Source organism: Theropithecus gelada, chromosome 10 (assembly GCF_003255815.1).
Source record: "Theropithecus gelada isolate Dixy chromosome 10, Tgel_1.0, whole genome shotgun sequence".
NCBI lineage: Eukaryota > Metazoa > Chordata > Mammalia > Primates > Cercopithecidae > Theropithecus > Theropithecus gelada.
In genome coordinates, this window is record NC_037678.1 from 30,554,370 (window position 1) to 30,574,968 (window position 20,599).

Here is a 20,599-nt window from a genome sequence, read left to right on the forward strand (position 1 = left end):
GGTCTTGAATTCATGTCTCAGCAAGACCGAGGGGGAAACATGGACCTTTTATGAGGTAGAGGCAATGTTTTATATCAAGACAGGCGCTGATATTTTACTTCTCGTTCTTTGGCCTAATCTTTCCTCCTCCTCCAGCTCCAGCTTTGCCTTTCTTCACTCCCTGTCCTGTGCTTTGGCATGCTGAAGAGCCAGTAGTCTGCATATACGATGATATTTTTCAGCGCCATGTTTTTGTTTATGCTTTTCCTTCTGCCTGGAATATCTTGCTCATCTTTGATCTGCTGGTTTTCTCCTTCATTCTTTAAGATCCAACTTTGGCCAGGCACAGTGGCTCACACCTGTAATCCCAGCTCTTTGGGAGGCCGAGATGGGTGGATCTCTTGAGGTCAGGAGTTCAAAACCAGCCTGGCCAACATGGTGAAAACCCATCTTTAGTAAAAATACAAAAATTAGAAAAGTTAGCCAGGTGTGGTGGCAGGCAGCCTGGGCAACAGAGTGAGACTCCATCTCAAAACAAAAAAAAAAAAAAAAAGATCCAACGTTGTTGTTCTGTCTTCCATGAATCTCTCATGTTCCCAGAGTACCCTGTTTGTCTCCATTGCTATTTTTATTATTATTATTTTTTTTTACAAAGATGGGGTCTTACCATCTTACCCAGGTGGTCTCTAATTCCTGGGCTCAAGCTTATCGTCCTGCCTGGGCCTCCAAAAGTGCTGGGATTTCAGGCATGAGACAGCAATGCCCGGCCTCTGTTACTGTATTTTAAACTCTTTGAAGGTAGAGATTGTTGTATTACCAGCACCTAAAGAGCACAGTTCCTGATGATAAGAAGTCAGGAATTGGAGAAATCCAATATGATTTCCAGATTTTTGGCTTAACTTACTGTTTTGTTTTTGTTTTTGTTTTTTTTTTAAACATCATCCAAGTTGGATTGCAGGCCTTTCGGAGTCTTTGCATTGCTTCTGATGAAAGATAACGACTGAGGCCAGGCATGGTGGCTTAAGCCTATAATCCTAACACTTTGGGAGGCCGAAGCAGGCAGATTGCTTAAGATCAGGAATTTGAGAGCAGCCTGGGCAACATGGCAAAACCCCGTCTCTACAAAAAATGTAAAAATTAGCCAGTCGTGATGGGGCATGCCTGTGGTCCTGGCTACTCTGAAGGCTGAGGCAGGAGGGTTGCTTGAGCCCTGGGGGCAGAGGTTGCAGTGAGCTGTGTTCTCGCCACTGCACTCTAGCCTGGGCAACAGAGAGAGACTCACTCTGTCTCAAAAAGAAGAGAAGAGAAAAGAACAGGAGGGGAGGGGAGGGGAGGATTGCTTGTATGAGAATAATACAGGGAGGGAGGAAGGGAAAAGAAGATTGCTTATATTAGAGTAATACCAGAAAATGCTGATGGAAGGGAAGAGATAGATTTAGATGTTAGAAGATATATTTAGGAATAAATATATTAAGATATATTTAGTACTTAATGATTAAATAAAAGGGGAAGATGATGAGATAGATGCTCGCTAAAATATTAGGTGTGGCGTAAGACAGAAATGATGTGGAGTCAGTACTTGTAGTTCATAGTCTTCAGTACGACAAGCATCTCTTCTGGCTGGCTGTATGGCGTGAGCTCTGCAGCTGATGGGCGTGTAGACTTCATGTACTGCATTTGCTTGTGAGGTACTCTTTGTTAGCGTTCATTATTGATGATGGTCCCAGAAATGTGTAATGGTTTTACATTATGCCTCTACTAATGAAAATGTAATGAGAGTTTGAAAGAGATGAAATCCCGTAAGATCATAGCAGTGACAGTCTGTTTTAGTCATGCGGGGTTTGAAGTCTGGGAAAGGAATCCATATGAGGAATGGCACTGATGGCAGAGATCTTTTAAGAAGATTTTTAAAAATTATTAATTAGCATAGACTGCTGGTTCCTCTCATAGAACTACTTTTTAGGACGCCTTGTTTATCTCCCTGTTTCCTTTAGTCTCAACCTAATTACAAGCACCTTACGATTATATCAGTATCTAATTTTGTAGCAGTCTTATTTAAGACTTAAAAACCCTGCCAGGCATGGTGGCTTATGCCTGTAATCCCAGTACTTTGGAAGGCTGAGGTGGCTGGATCACTTGAAATCAGGAGTTCAAGTGAGCAAGGCTCTGTCTCAAAAAAAAAATAAAATAAATAAATTCTCACAATCCAACATAAAAATACAACTCAATTTAAAAATGGGGAAAAGATTTGAATTAGACATCATCTTAAAGAAAATATACGAATGGCCAATTAGCACATGAAAAAATGTTCAACATCATTATTTTCAGAATGTTTTGGAATTCCAAGAATATTTGGAAATATTTTTCTAATTTTTTTGGAAAATAATTTGACATAAAATTACCATATGATCTGGCAGTTTTGCTCCTGCTGTATTCAAAATAACAAAAGCATTCAGACAAAAACTAGTATGTGGACATTTATAACAACACTATTCTAAAAGGTAGAATCAACCCAAATGTTCACCAGCTAATTAATAAGTAAAATGTGGTGCCTACATACAGTGAAATATTATTCTCAGCCATAAAGAAGAATGAAGTACTTACTGCCGGGTGCGGTGGCTCACACCTGTGGGAGGCCGAGGCGGGTGGATCACGAGATCAAGAGATCGAGACCATCCTGGCCAACTTGGTGAAGCCCTGTCTCTACTAAAAATACAAAAATTAGCCAGGCATGGTGGTGGGCCCCTGTAATCCCAGCTGCTCAGGAGGCTGAGGCAGCATATTCGCTGGAACCCGGGAGGCGGAGGTTGCAGTGAGCCGAGATCACGCCACTGCGCTCCAGCCTGGCGAAAGAATGAGACTCCATCTCAAAAAAAAAAAAAAAAAAAAAAAAATGAAGTACTGATACATGCTACAACATGGGTGGGCCTTGAAAACATTATGCTAAGTGGAAGCAGCCAGACACAAAAGGCTGTATTGTGTGACTCCATTTATACCTCTCAGAACAGGCAATCCATAGAGGTAGAACGTAGATTAGTGATTGCCCGGTTATGAAAAAGGGGAGAATGGAGAGTGACTACCAAAAGGTGTCTTTCTGGGATGATGGGAATTTTCTGGTAATTCTGGTGGTTACACAACACTGTGAATATACTAAAAACCACTGAATGGTACACCTAGAAATTGTGGGTTTCATTTTCTTTCTTTCTTTCTTTAGAGACAGGGTCTTGTTCTGTCATTCAGGCTGTAGTACAGTGGCACGATCATGGCTCACCGTAGCCTTGACCTTCCGGGGTCAAGTGATTCTCCCACCTCAGCCTCCTGAGTAGCTGGGACTACAGGTGTACATCACCACGCCCAGCTAATTTTTAAAATTTTTTAATTTTTCTTTTTCTGAGACGGAGTTTCACTCGTGTTGTCCAGGCTGGAGTGCAATGGCGCGATCTCGGCTCACCACAGCCTCCATTTCCCAGGTTCAGGTGATTCTCCTGCCTCAGCCTCCCGAGTAGCTGGGATTACAGGCACGTGCCACCACGCCTGGCTGATTTTTGTATTTTTTAGTAGAGGCAGAGTTTCGCCATGTTAACCAGGCTGGTCTTGAACTCCTGACCTCAGGTGATCTGCCCACCTCAGCCTCCCAAAGTGTTGGGATTACAGGCGTGAGCCACCACGCCCAGCCAAGAAATTTTTATGATGCACACTTTTCTTGTTCCCTTGCCCCTTAGAAATAACTCATAATGGTTTGGTGCACATTTTTCTAAACATGTGTTTTGCTTATATAAACATTTTATTATGTATAAATATGCAAATAAGTAGAGATATATATATATATATATGTGCATTTAGTAAATAGGATCCATTTTTCCAGAGTTATCTTTGCCACAAATCATGTGACCTTGTATATCTAGTTCTGGATTCTATTTTATTTAATTGGTCTAACTGCCTCTTTGTGTTTCTTTGGGAATTGAGACAAGGTCTCGCTCTGTCATCCAGGCTGGACTACAGTGGCACGATCATAGCTCAGTGCAGACGCAAACTCCTGGGCTCAAGGGATCATCCCATTTCAGCCTCCTGAGTTGAGTAGATGGGACTGCAGGCGCCATCACACCTGGCCAGTTGTGTGTGTGTGTGTGTGCGTGTGTGTGGAGACGATGTCTTACTGTGTTGCTCAGGCTTGTCTTGAACTCCTGGCCTCAAGCGATCCTCCCGCCTCAGCTTCCCAAAGTGCTGGGATTACAGGTGTGAACCACTGTGCCCAGCCAGGTCTATTTTTAAGCTCTTACATACTTATATAGTCTTAATCAGTGTACCTTTGTAATGAGTTGAGTGTCAGCTTGTTTTTCAAGATCAGCTAAATTTCCTTAGCCTTTTTAAATTGCTACATAGATTTTAGAATTGGTTGTCAATTTCCGTAAGAAAAAACCTGGTGGGATTTTATATTGGAGATTGTAGTGAACCAAAGGGTTAATTTGGGAATAGCTGACATCTTTACAATAGTTTTCCAATCTGTGAGCATGATCTATATATCCCTGTAGGATATCTTTAATTTCTCTCAATAATACTTTGTAGTTTTTTTTTTTTTTTTGAGATGGACTCTCGCTCTGTCCCCCAGGCTGGAGTGCAGTGGCGTGATCTCGGCTCACTGCAAGCTCCACCTCCCAGGTTCACGTCATTCTCCTGCCTCAGCCTCCTGAATAGCAGGGACTACAGGCACTCGCCACCACGGCCGGCTAATTTTTTGTATTTTTAGTAGAGACGGGGTTTCACTGCGTTAGCCAGGACAGTCTCGATCTGCTGACCTCGTGATCCACCCACCTCAGCCTCCCAAAGTGCTGGGATTACAGGCGTGAGCCACCGTGCCCGGCCTACTTTGTAGTTTTTTATGTAGGGGTATTGTACAATATGGGCTTCCTTCCACATTGGACTTAAAAATGTACTTAGTTCTTTTTTAATAGTAGTTAAATACAGGTTAGGATCTCCATGTCTTTTCTTACTTAGCTAAACCAAACCCTCCCTGTGTCTCTCTCTATTTGTCTCTCTCCCTCTCTCCCTCTCCCTTTCTCCCTCTCCTGAATGCATCTTCTTCTGGACCATTCCAGTGGTCCTTACCCTGAGGCTGGGGCAAGCTGTCATCCTCAAAAGCTTGGAGGCCTAGAAGCCCTTTCTCTCTTCCAAGCCAATGGGCCCTCCAATTTTCCTAATTGTATACTGCAGTATTGTAATTTTTAAAGACATATTTTACTTTCCAATTTTTGTATTATCTCTATTTAGAAGAGATGGAGGAGGAAGGAAAAGTTTGTAAATTACCTTCTTTAGCCAAGGAAGGGTATTGTTTCCAATTGTTTTCACCTTCTTATTGTCCCATCCAGTTGGTATTTTAAAATAGCTCTTTGTCCTACCACCATACCACCAAAGACAACAATTAAAATGACAACACAAACATAAACAAGTTATGAAATAGCAGAACTTACTGATTACTTGCTATATACAAAGTACTAATCTAAGCCCTATAAATACTGTACCTTGGGCCGGGCGCGGTGGCTCATGCCTGTAATCCCAGCACTTTGGGAGACCGACAAGGGCGGATCACGAGGTCAAGAGATTGAGACCATCCTGGCCAACATGGTGAAACCCCGTCTCTACTAAAAATACAGATATTAGCTGGGCATGGTGGCGTGCGCCTGTAGTCCCAGCTACTTGGGAGGCTGAGGCAGGAGAATCACTTGAACCTGGGAGATGGAGGTTGCACTGAGCCAAGATCGCTCCACTGCACTCCAGTCTGGTGACAGAGCCGAGACTCCGTCTCAAAAAACAAAAACAAAAACAAAAACAAAAGAAAAAACTATACCTCATTTTAAAAGTGGACTCAGGTGCGGGTGTGGTGGCTCACACGTATAATCTCAGCACTTTGGGACACCCGAGGTAGGAGAATTTGTTGAAGCCAGAGTTTGAGACCAGCCGGGCAACATAGAGAGACTCATCTCTACAAAAAATAAAAAAACTTAGCCGAGTGCAGTGGCCCATGCTGTTACTCCCAGCTACTCAGGAGGCTGAGAGGATCCCCTGGGGCCAGAAGGTTGAGGCCACAGTGAGCTATGATCCTGCCACTGCACTTCAGCCTGTGTGACAGAGCAAGACCCCAACTCTAAAAATAAACAAAAACAATCCTACCTAGTCAGTCATCCCCCTTTTATTTGTGAAGAAATTTAAATCTGAGAGTCCAAGCAAGGTGTCCGGATTCGCACAGCTGGTGCACAGTTGGAGCTGGATACAAGCCAGTTGTTTTTGATTGTGAATGTTGTGGTCATGCCGTATTATTTTACCCCCCTGCTTATTCCATATTCATAGAACATGCATGATGCTTACCATGGCCTCTGAAGTGGTTGGAGCAAGGGTTGCGGTAGAATGTGGTGCAGTATGATGCCAACATCATGGTCGTGTGATTTATTTGTATTTTTTCCTTTTTTATGGGGCTGATAGACTTCTGATTTATATTAGATCCTTGATATATGTAGAAAGTTTTTGGTCTTGGTTGAAGAATGAAATTATTCTACTTTAGACGAATAGCAACCATCATCGTAAAATGAAGTAGAAATTAATTGCTTTACATATTCTATTCAGATTCCCTGTAGCTTTTATGAGTGTTGTCTAGCCTTTGGATGACAATTTCTGTACATCTCGGTGACATGCCATTCCATTGGTTCTCTTTCTGTCCTTTTATTGTGCCTTACTTACCCTCTGGGTTGGCCTAGCCCCTTGTGCATACACCTGTCATAAAGCTTTCTGTATCGTATTGAAGTTAAGTTATTCATATGTCAGTCTTCACAGCTGCCTAGTAAATTCTGTAAGAATAGACCTATTCTTCCTCATAGCCCTTGTGCCTGACACAGCCGTGATAAGCAGTAGGCATGCGGTGGCCTGTTATTAATAGACATAGACACACAGCCTGCGCTGTAGGGCTTTATTGCTTTCACTCAGACTTCCTGAAGAAAGAAGCAAGAGTCTCTGTGTCTGCAGCATCTCTCCATTCTGGCTTTGCTATCAGAGGAATTTTAAAGCAAAGCTCTGATTGTAATTTTGTACCTGAGAGATGTCAGTGACAAACCACCGCCTGTTGGATGAAGTCCGTATTTCTTGGCTCTCTGTCATTCAGGTTTCTCCATGGTCCTGTCCTCACTGACCTTCTATTCTTCATGTGCACTCTGCATTCATTAAACAGGGCTGTGTCCTTATCCTCTGTTTTTCTGTCTCTGTGCTTTTGCCTGCATTGTGTCTTCTGTGTACCCTTCGCCTGCCAAAATCTTACCCGTTCTTCAGATGCCTGATAGAAATGCTCGTCCCTCCGTGAAGCTCTCTGTCCTCTACCCAAAGAGGTCTTTTTCCCATCTGAACTTTTCTTCTTCTTCTAAGGAAAGCAGCACTGCCATATGAACTCTTAATAGCACTTTCACTATGACACAGCATTATTTTTATACCCTACTAAGTGATACATTCCTTGAGCACAAGGTCTTGCCTTTGTTTTCTCTGCTGTTCTGCATTAATTACTGCATTGAACATACAGGGTGAGTATCCCTCATCCAAAGTGCTTGGGATCAGAAGTGTTTTGGATTTTAATTTTTTTTTTTTTTGGAATGTTTGTATATATGTGATGAGATGCCTTGGGGATGGGAAAGTCCAAACATGAAATTTACTACTTTTTGTATGTACCTTATACATATAGAGTGAAGGTAATTTTATATAACATATTAATATATAATATAAATATACGATATTTATAATACAAACATATATATAATATTTTGTGTGCACAAAGCAGATTTTTGACTGTTTTGCCTACAACCCATCACATGAGGTCAAGTGTGGAATTTTCCACTTGCGACGTCATTTCAGTGCTCAAAACGTTTTGAATTTTGGGCTGGGTGCAGTGGCTCACTCCTGTAATCCCAGCACTTTGGATGGCCAAGACGGGCAGATCACTGCAGGTCAGGAGTTCCAGACCAGCCTGGTGAAACCCCATTTCTACTAAAAATACAAAAGTTAGCCATGCGTGGTGGCGGGTGCCTATAATCTCAGCTGCTGGGAAGGCTGAAGCAGGAGAATCGCTTGAACCTGGGAGGCGAAGGTTGCAGTGAGCCGAGATCGTGCCACTGCACTGTAGCCTGGGAGACAGAGCAAGACCCCGTCTAAAAAAAAAAAAAAAAAAAAAAAAAAAAAAATCTCAGATTTTGGAGCATTTCGGATTTCAGGTTTTCAGATTAGGATGCACTCAGCCTGTATGTGAATTATACTGAATGTAAATTAACTCATGATTTTTTAGTTTCAAGGAAACTGCTCAGAAGACTGTCAAAAATTGTTTCTCTGCATTGGCCTACAAATAAATGCATTCCATTCAGAAACTATGTAGATTTAAACAGTGTTTCATTCCTAGAACTTCAGTTTAGGAAGGAATTTGCTTTACAGATTGATGTTTATTTTTTAAATAGATTTTTATTATTGACACTTGTCCTTCGTTTCTAGGGCACTGTGTTTAGTCTTGAGTCGGAGGAGGAGGAATACCCTGGAATCACTGCAGAAGATAGCAATGACATTTATATCCTGCCCAGCGACAACTCTGGACAGGTCAGTCCCCCAGAGTCTCCAACTGTGACCACTTCCTGGCAGTCCGAGAGCTTACCTGTGTCGCTGTCAGCTAGCCAGAGCTGGCACACAGAAAGCCTACCAGTCTCTCTAGGCCCTGAGTCCTGGCAGCAGATTGCAATGGATCCTGAAGAAGTGAAAAGCTTAGACAGCAACGGAGCTGGAGAGAAGAGTGAGAACAACTCCTCTAATTCTGACATCGTGCACGTGGAGAAAGAAGAAGTGCCCGAGGGCATGGAAGAGGCTGCTGTGGCTTCTGTGGTCTTGCCAGTGGGGGAGCTGCCAGAGGCCCTCCCTGAAGCCCCAGCCCCCTTGCTTCCACATATCACTGCCACCTCCTTGCTGGGGACAAGGGAACCTGACACAGAAGTGATCACAGTGGAGAAATCCAGCCCTGCTACATCTCTGTTTGTAGAACTTGATGAAGAAGAGGTGAAAGCAGCAACAGTTGAACCTACTGAAGTGAAGGAGGTGGTCCCCGCGCCGGAACCTACAGAAACGCTGCTGAGTGAGAAGGAGACAAACGCAAGGGAAGAGAGCCTTAGGGAAGAGCTGTCCCCTCCCGGTGAGATGAAGCCCCTGCCACTCTCTGAGGGCAAGTCTAGACTGTCCCCCGCCGGCGAGATGAAGCCCCTGCCGCTGTCTGAGGGCAAGTCTATACTGCTGTTTGGAGGCGCTGCTGCTGTTGCCATCCTGGCAATGGCCATCGGGGTAGCCCTGGCTCTGAGAAAGAAATAGAAGGCTTTTCAGGAGAGACAGACAGAAGGATGTAAGGTTGGAGTTGTACTGGCTGGAATTTGAACCTCCAGCAGCTGTCTGGACATTTGTGGAACACTCTGGGATAACTGGGGACTTCTGCTCAACGTGGCAGTGGCATGTTAGGCATGTTAGGGCTTGAGGTGGGGCATTCACGTTCGTCTGACTGTAAATCCCAAGGGCCTCGGCTCATGCTAAATTGAGAAACTTAGGGGTAAAGCCCCCCTCCAGGACAGGGTTTCCCAGCCTTGGCACTAGTGATATTCTGATCATTCTCTGTGGTGGGATGTTCAGCAGCATCCCTGGCCTCCACCCACTAGATGCCAGTGGCACCCCCCTCCCAGAGATGACAACCGAAAATGTCTCTAGACATTGCCACATGTCCCTTGTGAACATCCCCTGTGGAGACCCACTGCTTTAGCGGAAGAGGGTTTACTTAGGAGGAATTGGGATAGAAACCCCCAGCTGAGAGAGCTTAGCTGTGGGCTCCTCAGCTACTGACTTGTTAGCTCTTAATCCCCTTAGAATTTCATCTTTCCTGATGAGCAGGCTGGGCTCTGCACCCACTCTTTTTTTGCCCCCCTGCCCCTCATCCTGGAGTGTGAGGGTGCTCACCCGTACTCTCAGCTGCCTCTCAGGGACTGCACTGTTCCTCTTCACCCCCAGGTTCCTGCTAAGATCCCATTAAGGGGGGGTTGCTCTGGACTTCTGCTCAGACCTGTCAAGTCCCCGAAGCTTCCTGCAGCTCCACCTTGTAAAAATGCTGCCTTTAGGAATCTTTGAAATATGTATACAGAGAAAATAACATGAAAGAGACCTGGGGTCCCCACTTGTGAGTGCAATTGCAAGTCAGTCTGGCTAGAGAGACACATTTGTCTTGTGTCAAGGCAGGAGGAAAACCCAGATGACCTTCTGAGGTCTCTTCAGCACTTTTCATCAGTGGTCACCCACCGCTATGGTTAGTTGCCAGCAGCATCTCTGTTGCTGGATGGGCACTGTCTTTAATCCTGGGCTAGTATGTTTTTTCCAATACGTGACCTCAGTCTTACTACTGACCAGTTCTATGGGTCTCTTGCTAGGTGGTAAGGATTTTTATTCTTGGGCTTTTAGAGCCAGTTAGGTCATAACTCTTATGAAATATAGAGTGTCCTAAATATCACTGAAATAAAAAGTAGGAAAAAGAAGCTTGAATGTTAAGACTGAGGCTGCTCTGCAGATTCTAGTTTGGCTTTCAGAGTTCAAGAATGGCAGCATCTTCACCTGAATTCTTCAATGCCAGGGTAATAAACCAGAATAGTCCTAATCAGTGTATGCTAGTTGAGCATTGGCATAATTTTCTTTCCTCTGACTGATCCCAGCCCTGAAGGAAGAGTAAACCTGCATCTCTCCATGCCCAAGGGTCACGACGTCACTATGCAGGGCACATGTGGCTTGGTTTAAAAAGGTCATCTTAGATTTGTCTTAGTAAATGTAATAAATTATTTTTTAGATCCTGAAATTTATAATAAAAATACTTTACCTACCCTGATCACAAAACCTGATGTTTTAAATGTGCTTTCTTTTTGAAATTTATGTTTTCAAATAAAATCTCCCTAAAGCAATACTATTTAAAAATTGGTCAAAACAAGGTCTGGGAGTGTGTGTCTTTCCAGCTTTATCGTGTAGCGTGTCTTTATGGTCTGTGTTTTGGTGTCCCACTGAGGGACTGATGTTTGAAGGGTTTTTGTGCACTTGGATAAGTAGTTAGGGGTGAGTGGGGGGAATGGGATTAGCGAGGCAACAATTTTTTTCTTCATGGGCTCTGATAGTTGCATTGGATTATTCTGTATTCTAATTGCTATTATTTGTGTTTGCATAGGTGAAGAGCAGATAAAACTGGTGAGTTATCTTGATTTTAAAAAAGTGATAAAATACTTGGAGTTCCAATATTAACACTTGCCAACTCTGGATCCTCCACTGGCTGAGCAGATTCAAGCGCCGATCGAAGCCAGGTTCATCCCTGAACTGCTGAAAGGAGGTGCTCCTGAGGCTAGGATATTTGAGTCTGTGCTGCCCGCAAAAGGAAAGAATAAGGAAGAAATGTGGTATGGAAGTGGCTACTTGCTGCTTTATTTCCCCACCTGTTGAACACTCAGCCACAGTGATTTGGCCAGTTGTATTTTGCTAGGTAATGGAGCTAGTGTTTTCCATTGGCTTTCTCTAGGTAACTCTCGGTCAGCTCCTGAGTTAACAGGATGTGGCAGCATCCCCGTTCTTCCTTCACTTCCTTACCTCATGAGGACTGCTTCCTACTGTGCTCCTGCTTTTTGCTCATACATTTAAAAAACGATTTCTCAAGCTCCCCTTCCTTTTTGGGGGAGGAGCTGATAGTAGGTCATTCCTTCCTGCTTCCAACTTACATACCCTCTAAGTGACGGTAAAGGAAAGATTCAGAATAAATCCAACTTGTTTATAGAAAAGTTCTTGTTCTTAGACCTCATCTCAACTGCTCTGTTGAAGGTAATGATTTATTGGGGGGAAAAAAACAGAATGCCAATTTATCCTCTCTGTATTAAAGTGATAATTCTGGGCCCACAGAAATCAGTCAGTACCTACAGTGTGCCTTAAGGGGACTCTCATTTCCTTCTAGAGAACATTCTAGATCAAGAAATGCAACTGTTGACCTTCTGGGTCACCCATTTCCCCCTCGAGGCATTCTTGAGACCCCTTCTCACCTGCATTTCTGTCCCAGGGATACCAGATACAGCCACTACCTACCGAGGCTTGTCCTGGGGGAGTGAGCTGTGAATCTGGAGACATGGCTTTGACTCACAGCTACTATTAATTTCCTCAGGCTTTGAGCTGATTCCCTCAATAATATGAAAGTAATGCCTGCTCATTTCCTTTCTCCTGAAAGGTATGAGATGTGGACATTTCAGTGTTTGAATTATTTTAAGAGATGTTTTACAGAAATAAAATGTAGCTAAGAAGTTGTTTCCCTTTCTCTTAATTTCTTACATCTTTCCACACACACTTATCTTTCCAAGAATTCGAGGTGGTGATCCTATCCATCAAGACGGCCTTGTAGGCTATCAGATTGCTAACAGACACGACTTAGAGCATCTGCCCAAATTCCCACACAAGCATTAGCTCATCTAACGTCTCAGCGACACGCTGCATACCAGAATGTTTCCTCTTCTCTGGTGCACCAGGACCTGCCCTTAGTGATAATCTCTTGATTATGACATCCATTTGAGTTTAGAGTGTGTAATTTTTCCTAAAAAAACCTCATGTCGATAATTATACTTTTAGCAAATAGTAGTTGAGCATTTACAACATGCCAGAGATGGTTCTAGTGCTCTCACATGCCTTATTTCACCTTCACAGTTCTAATCACTGTTTGTATTCCTTTTATTCCCATATTACAGAATGAGGAACTTAATCAGAGTTCGTTAGTTGTTTTTTTTTTTTTTTTGAGACAGTCTCACTCTGTCGCCCAGGCTGGACTGCAGTGGCGCAATCTCGGCTCACTGCAAGCTCTGCCTCCCAGGTTCACGCCATTCTCCTGCCTCAGCCTCCCAAGTAGCTGGGACTACAGGCGCCCGCCACCATGCCCAGCTAATTTGTTTGTATTTTTAGTAGAGATGGGGTTTCACCGTGTTAGCCAGGATGGTCTCGATCTCCTGACCTCGTGATCCGCCCGCCTCAGCCTCCCAAAGTGGTGGGATTACAGGCGTGAGCCACCACGCCTGGCCCAGAGTTTGTTAGTTTTTCTAATGTCCTCAAGCATAGGAGAGGCAAGGCAATGATTTTGCCGGTTTTTATCCTTTTCCTGGCCCTGCAAAGCAGTATTGGCAGGTCCCCTGCAAACAGTTGTGCCACTTGTTTACGGCATAAGGACTGACAGGACAAATTCCGATGTGCAGCCTGTGCTCTGCTCGCCATGCTGTGGGCCTTGGGAGAAGGGAAGTCTTAAATTTGTACAAAGTCACCATATAGGCTCACTTAAATATTAAGCATGTTCTACTACAAAAAACAAGAGTGAGGGTTAGGTCCAGGACTGGTCTCAGCTTCCAATTATGTAGCTGTTTTCCATGTAGACACTGAGTGAGATGCTTTGTGGTTACAGAATCCACAGGCATTGCTGATGAGCTTTCATTAGCTTTCTTGATTAAATATTTTTGCTTATAAACAAGGTTAGGAAATCTGTCCCAGCAATGATCACAAAGTGCTAAGTGAAGGGGGTTAAGACAGCAGATGCATTTCTCACTCTTTTTCTGTTTGTTCGAGTGTGTCCCTTCTCCCCTGCGTATGCCATCATAAGGGTAGGGCTGTGGAGTGAAGTGGGGGAATACCTGGAAGCACTGCTTGGCCTCTGGACAGACCCTCTAACAGGTCGGGGACTTAGGAGGGTTGACCAGGTATGGCCACAAGTATGTCAGCTCCTGGAAGACCCTCCCGGTGAAAACCTAGGACATTCCACAGCACATCATGGTAGTTATCACCTTGGCTGGAGAACACCAGTTCTGTGGTACAGAACAGTGACGTTCAGTGATCTCATCTATAAAGAGAGCTCCATGGACAGTTGGAAAGTGCAGGCCACTAAAATATTAGCACATCCCATCTTCCCTTTCTTTTCGCAAGGCTGTTTCACTTCAGCCTGGCATCCTCACTCAGTAACACCATCAGGTCTTCCACATTTGATGTCTATGCCACAGGAGCCCACACCAGACTGCTGCTTCCCTGCGAGCGCACAGTGAAATTGTTCTCGGGGGTATTTGCAAGGCCTTGTCATCAGTTAAAAAGTAGCAGCTGCCTCCAGGTGAGTCTCCGCCGCTCTCACCTCTCCTCGGGAAACTGTATAGTGATACTGCTCACTGTGGGGAGTGTTCTTTGCACCACCAGAAGAAACTAGTTAATGAATGTACTATTTAGAAGAAAAGTTTTGACATTTTAAGACTACCGGTTGTTCCCTTTCCCCAGGAAAAGAAGGTCAAAGTACAGTCTTCCCTGTTGCAGAGCTTGGAATAACTCTGTCCCTGATGCTTTCCAGCAAGAGAACTGTATTATGTAGAGGGGTCCTTGGCCAGCATCAAAGGAAAACATTTATTTTTTTCCTAAACCTGCATTTTTCCTAGTACAGTCTTCCAGTTCTTCCTCCAGATTAAAAGTGCCTCTTCCTACCTAACTCATTCCTTAATTAAGGTCAGTTTAGTGTTGGCTCAAATGCTGTCGTGTTAAAAATACCAGAATGGATCGGTGATTTGGATAATTAGGTTAACACGGGCATTTTACTGAAGCAGCATGTTTCCTTTTTCTGTGTGAGTTCCATGGGCCCCCTGTGCGGCCGCTCTGCTTTGCTGAACTGACCATTGTGGCTCATTCTGGCTCCTCTTCCCTCCTGTCATCTACCTTTTGGCCAATCTCCTCTTCATCGGGGAAAGGAACAGACTTCAAATCTGTGAGTTATTCTGTCAGAAGCAATGTACTAGAAAGAACACATGGGATCTGAAGATAATCGATGGACTCATCTTTCTATCCACATGGTCACTCTATGCCCTTGACTTAGGCAGTATCATTTCATATGATCAATTGTCTTTGTAAGTCCATACTTAATTGGTTTGACTCCAGGTTCTGAAAACAAGATCGTTACATTCAAAGGACTCTCTATATTCCAATTCTCAGTCAGCACAACTAATAAAGTTGTTGGACAATAAAACCAGGCGCTAGTGCTGTGACCCTTTAAGGAAGCCCTGAGTATCTCAGCAGTTAATGCTGGATCCTAAGAGGAGAGGTCAGGAATGCTTTGACCTTATGAATGCACCAGATATCCCACGTGACTTTCAGATACACCAAGCATCTTTTCAAGGAGAAAGCTTTTGATGTTTAACAAAGGAATTTCCATCACTTCATTCGAATATTTTTAAAACAGAAAGGAAAACACATTCTTTGAATTAAAATCACCTTTCAGTCATTTCCACGAGGATTGTGTTACAGGGCAAAATCCACCAACTGCCAGGATATGCCTGAGTCACCATGGCTGGGAAGTGCTCAAGACTGGAGCAGCTGTGTTTGAGACAATGCAATCTGTTTATAACGTTGGCTTTGGGAGAAGGGGTGATGCTCTTGCTTTACAACCAAGATGGTATCTCAGATTTGGTCTGGAAGAATTTACACTAAGGCCTGTTATAAGCTGTAATAAAATGGTGGCCTACTGTATGAATTCAAGTGAAACAGAATAAGGTGAAGATGCCGTGGAAGAGGCAGTGAGAGATGATAGTCCAGTCATTTGCTGCTCTAGAGCCCTTTTCCATTAGTTCCGGGTGACGCCTGTATAGCCCCTTTGGGAAGAAAATGCCTCCCCCAGTGAGAATCTGATTATAATGGCTGATGTATGGACGGTGTGTAGGTGCAGCGTGGTTCAACTTTTTTTCCATTGTGGTCGGGAAACTTTTTTAAAAGTCCACTCTGAAACAGGAAAAGTCATAGTTTTAGAAAGATTTATTTCCAAACCATGGCCTTCACACTGCACGGCAGCATTTCTTTTTAGTATTTGTAACCTTTTGCCCACTTCAATTGAGCCAGCCCTAGCGTGGCATGAATTCCATGCTGAACAATATAGAGTTTGTTTTTCTTTTCTGATGATTTTAAACTCTTACGGAACAGGAAAGTGGTAAGAAGAAATCATGAGTGTCAGTGCCCTTACTCATGCGCGTCTCCAGTAGCCTCCTGTTGTGGTCACAGGAGATTCCTGTTCACAGCAATGTGTGTGATACAGACCCAGCATCCACCGTCGTGCTTTTAAACTGATTCCTAGGACATAGCTTCCCATTGAACAGCAGACCAGTGTTGCACTGTTTCTAAAGCTAAGCTCTTCCTTGTTTATTTTGGTACTACCTAAGTGACTTGGTTTTGACTGTCCCTAGGAGAGGGAACTGCTTTGCTGAATTTTTAAAAAGTCCAACTGCTCTTTCATCTTTTATGCTTGGAAACCTCTTCTCTCCAGATGCACTTCTGAGGCATGGATGAGCCGAGCGTACGGCTAGAAATTGGAAGTCTACAGCTTCTGTAAACTTCCCGGGCTACTCCCGGGGCATCGCAGTAGCTTCCGGCACCCGTGGCTTAATGTCTTTAGCAAAGCCTTGATGTCATGGAAGGAGAAAAGGTGCATGCCGTTAGTTACCTGATTTTGTAAACAGTGGCTGACCTGGGCCCTTAAACCACCTTCACACCTTTTAGAACCACAAGTGGTTCTTTTTGACTCAAACAAAGGGAGATGAAATTGAGAAGGTCAAGCGCCTACGTACTGGCGCCGGACGGTCCCACTGTTTGCGTGCAGCACTTCAGTTCCGAATCTCTGGGCCATTTGGTTTTTAAACAGGAAGATTGTTGGTTCCTTAGTATTAAGATAGTCCCTATTTTGAGTGGAATTTTTCATTTGTAAGGGGTATGTTCCTTTCCTCTCCAATTCTTGCTTTCCTCGAACAGCATACTGCCTGCTGTAAGACCATCCCCTACGGTTGTACTTTAATAAAAAGTAATTTTTTTTACCAAAAAAATTGTATTTTGTTTCTACTTCCTTGAAACCTGCTTTTCAATTTAATTTTCAAGTGAGAACCTGCACAGCGGAAATAAAGGCACCATGTGTAGATTTACGAATGTGCAGATTCATGTGTGGATGATACGAAGGCCATTCAAATACGTGTAAATTGATATTTTCATTCAAGTATATTAATGTGGATCTTTTAGAATGCGTTATAAGCTTAAAACATTGTCTTTAAAACAGAAATCACAGCTATCTCTTCCAGCCCGTCTTCTCTAGGAACGCTGTTGACATGCCAGGGCTCTGTCTACACTGGAAGCAGCTACATGGCTGTGACCATATCGAGCTTTAGCCAGTCACACTTTTGGAACTGTCGGTTCAGTCCATCCCCTAGAGCAAGAAAGGAGAAAAAGCCAGAATCAGCTAGGCTCATTCACAAACCAGGCTCCAGAGCTCTGTGCCACAGCGGAGCAAAGCTGGGGTTTATGCAAAAACATGTTCTCCAGGGCCCTAAAATCCTATCCGTGCATCCTACTTTCTGCTACGTGGGGGCAACTGCAAAAACAGGCTCTTCAGGCGGTGAGGTGACTATTCACATCTCCAAGGCACTGACGGTGTCAGGAGGCCCCTGCTGGGTTAGAGGAATCACGATTCTGCCTCAGCCATCAGTCTCTGGTAAGCTGTCCATACAGACAGCCGCACACGTCTTGCCCACTCATTCCCCCTTTACATGGGTGTTGGTAAAAGCTGTCCAGGAATGGCCTCAGGCTTACCTCCTTCCAACAATTCAGCTGGCTTTAATGCCTGATTTAAGATTTATATTCATTCTCCTGGTTTTTGTTTGTTTGTTTGTTTGTTTGTTTTTGAGACGGAGTCTCGCTCTGTCACCCAGGCTGGAGCACAGTGGCCGGATCTCAGCTCACTACAAGTTCCGCCTCCCGGGTTTACACCATTCTCCTGCCTCAGCCTCCCAAGTAGCTGGGACTACAGGCACCCGCCACCTCGCCCGGCTAATTTTTTGTATTTTTTAGTAGAGACGGAGTTTCACCGTGTTAGCCAGGATGGTCTCAATCTCCTGACCTGTGATCTGCCCATCTCAGCCTCCCAAAAGTGCTGGGATTACAGGCTTGAGCCACCGCGCCCAGCCTCATTCTCCTGTTTTTCAAATGCCTGTATAACTGAAGACTACAGCATATAAGGAATGTTTTCTTTTGAGTTCTCAGTAGAGGATTAGATGCTATTTTACTTAAAAACCAAAGCCTGAAGTAATGCTTCTGACATACCATAAAATCCCAAACATTCGCTAATATTTTTAAATTTACAAATAAGACACATCCACTTAATATCCATTTGGGTCTATGAAACAGAAGCGCCAGATTTTGCTACATGGGGGCAACCGCAAAAACTGGCCCTTCTTGGGCAGCGTTGTGAACACTCTGTTTGTTTTTAGAAACAGGGTCTTGTTTTGTTCAGGCTGGACTGCAGTGGCACAATGAGCTCACTGCAGCCTTGAACTCCTGGCCTCAAGCAAAGAGATCCTTCTGCCTTAGCCTCCTGATGAGCTGCCTCAGCCTCCATGATGGCGTGAACTAGCATGCCACCATGCTCAGCTAATTTTTTTTTTTTTTGAGACAGTGTCACTCTGTCACCCAGGCTGGAGTGCACTGGCGTGATCTTGGCTCACTGCAGCCTCTGCCGCCAGGATTTAAGCGATTCTCCTGCCTCAGGTAGCTGGGATTACAGGCACCTGCCACCGCACCCAGCTAATTTTTTTTGTATTTTTAGTAGAGATGGGGTTTCACCATCTTGGCCAGGCTGGTCTTGAACTCCTGACTTCATGATCCACCGGCCTTGGCCTCCCAAAGTGCTGGGATTACAGGCATGAGCCACCACAGCCAGCCCTCAGCTAATTATTTTTATAAATTTTTTAGAGACAGGGTCTTGCCATGTTGCTCAGTTTTGTCTCAAACTCCTGGCCTCAAGGAATCCTCCTCTGCTTCCCAAATTGCTGGGATTACAGGCTTGAGCCACCATGCCCGGCCTTTACACGGTGACTTCTAATACCTGGTTATGGGACAGATGTGCTCTGGAAAAGATTTTAGACAGCTCCCCCCTTTCTCGACTACTCGTTTTGGTTCACATTTCACCTTTTTTTTTGAGATGGAGCCTCGCTCTGTCATCCAGGCTAAAGTGCAGTGGTGCGATCTCGGTTCACTGCAACCTCTGCCTCCGGGGTTCAAGCAGTTCTGCCTCAGCCTCCTGAGTAGCTGAGACCACAGGTGTGCACCACCATGCCCGGCTAATTTTTGTATTTTAGTAGAGATGGGCTTTCATCATGTTGGCCAGGCTGGTCTGGAACTCCTGACCTCAGGTGATCTGCCCATCTCGGCCTCCCAGACTGCTGGGATCACAGGCATGAGCCACCACGGCTGGCCACATTACACTTATTTTTATGACAAGGCAAGCAGTCTGAAAAGCTCATTGTGGGCCCTACAGCCCTTTCCTTCCACTCTGCACCTGCTTATGCTGTGAGGACCCCACCAGGAGTGCAACATGAGCCTTTGCCGCCCCTCTGAGTGGAGCACGTCTCCAATAGGAAGCTGGTAAAGCTCGAGAGGACTCTGGGTGCCCTTCACCACCTTCCACACATAGCTTTCTTGCTCACAACAGCAGAACCTAACCCGAGCAGGACAGCCTGTAACCCTTGTGCTGGCATCAGAGGCAGCGGCCCCGCTGGGCTTCTCAACCTTCCAGAGAAAAGGGCATGGGCAGCAGGCAGGGAAGGGGCTGACCTCATGGGTTCTTACGTTTCTGGCTAAGCTCCTCACGTAGGCGCGTAGGTTCTGGTTAATAAAATTCACCGTTGTTTGAAAGACATCACGGAGCAAGGACGGCGTGTGACTGGCCACCTTCTTGGCCAGCAGCAGGGCCAGCACCAGCATGGTCTTCTCCTTCTCCATGTCTGTAGGGTAGGCCTGCAGCAGCTGCTCCAGGGCAGTGGCCAGGTCCCTGTTCCGGTCCTGCACAGAGGGGCACACACAACCTGGTTCACTAATACTCTTCCCTCTCAAAGGAAACACAGTCCCCAGTATGAAGCAGCACTTCAAAGGGAAGTCCTGATGAAGTATCCAGGGCTGCTGGGCTGAAAGAATGAGAAGCAGTTGAGTTCTGAAAGGCAATGGAAAGGGAAGATTGCAATCACTCCCTGCAGGGGGCTCGTTAAGCAAACGCATGTGTGCCGAGCCCCTGCGCTCACTGTTAGACGGTGATGGGATACAAGAAGCCTTCGTCGTCCCTGCGCCCAAGGCACTTCAAGTCCAGAACTAGTGACCACCTGCGACACCTTAGGCCCAGGCCCATTTTATTGGTGCAGACCTAGCTGAATGGAGGCGAGGAAGGGGACTGCATGGGGGGTACTGGACACAGACCAGGAGGCTGGCGAGGACCGTCAGGCCCGTTGGCACACATGCAGAGTTACACGGGAGTGTGCCGGCCACTCCTGCGTTCTAGGCAGCTGCTGGGGATGTCACAGGCTGGCCCTGCTGAACAGAAGCATGACTGGATTTCTAGGAGGTGAGGACGCCTGCGTTTTCAGCTGGCAGAGTCGAAAAAGTGGAACTTTCTCCTCTCAGCTCCCATCGCTACAGGTCTGTATTTGGCAGTTGGAGGATGTAGCTCTCCTTCCCGCTAAGTGTTTTGTGGACACGG

At 45.0% G+C, this 20,599-nt stretch overlaps 2 protein-coding genes across 15 annotated transcripts in view; one reads left to right on the plus strand and one right to left on the minus strand.

Moving 5' to 3' along the window:
* Positions 1 to 11,294, plus strand: part of BCL2L13 (BCL2 like 13) — a 96,495-nt gene extending 85,201 nt beyond the window's left edge. For all 7 annotated transcript variants that reach the window (XM_025399748.1, XM_025399749.1, XM_025399750.1 and 4 more), the window contains one exon: positions 8,494 to 11,294. In XM_025399748.1, coding sequence (XP_025255533.1) covers positions 8,494 to 9,351 — 858 coding nt within the window. In that variant the 3' untranslated portion in view covers positions 9,352 to 11,294. The remainder of the gene's footprint in view (positions 1 to 8,493) is intronic.
* Positions 11,295 to 15,834: 4,540 nt separating this feature from the next.
* Positions 15,835 to 20,599, minus strand: part of BID (BH3 interacting domain death agonist) — a 39,354-nt gene continuing 34,589 nt past the window's right edge. For all 8 annotated transcript variants that reach the window (XM_025398402.1, XM_025398403.1, XM_025398399.1 and 5 more), the window contains 2 exons: positions 19,699 to 19,911; positions 15,835 to 17,281 (listed from right to left, as the gene is read on the minus strand). In XM_025398402.1, the coding sequence (XP_025254187.1) occupies positions 17,270 to 17,281; positions 19,699 to 19,911 (225 nt within the window). In that variant the 3' untranslated portion in view covers positions 15,835 to 17,269. The remainder of the gene's footprint in view (positions 17,282 to 19,698; positions 19,912 to 20,599) is intronic.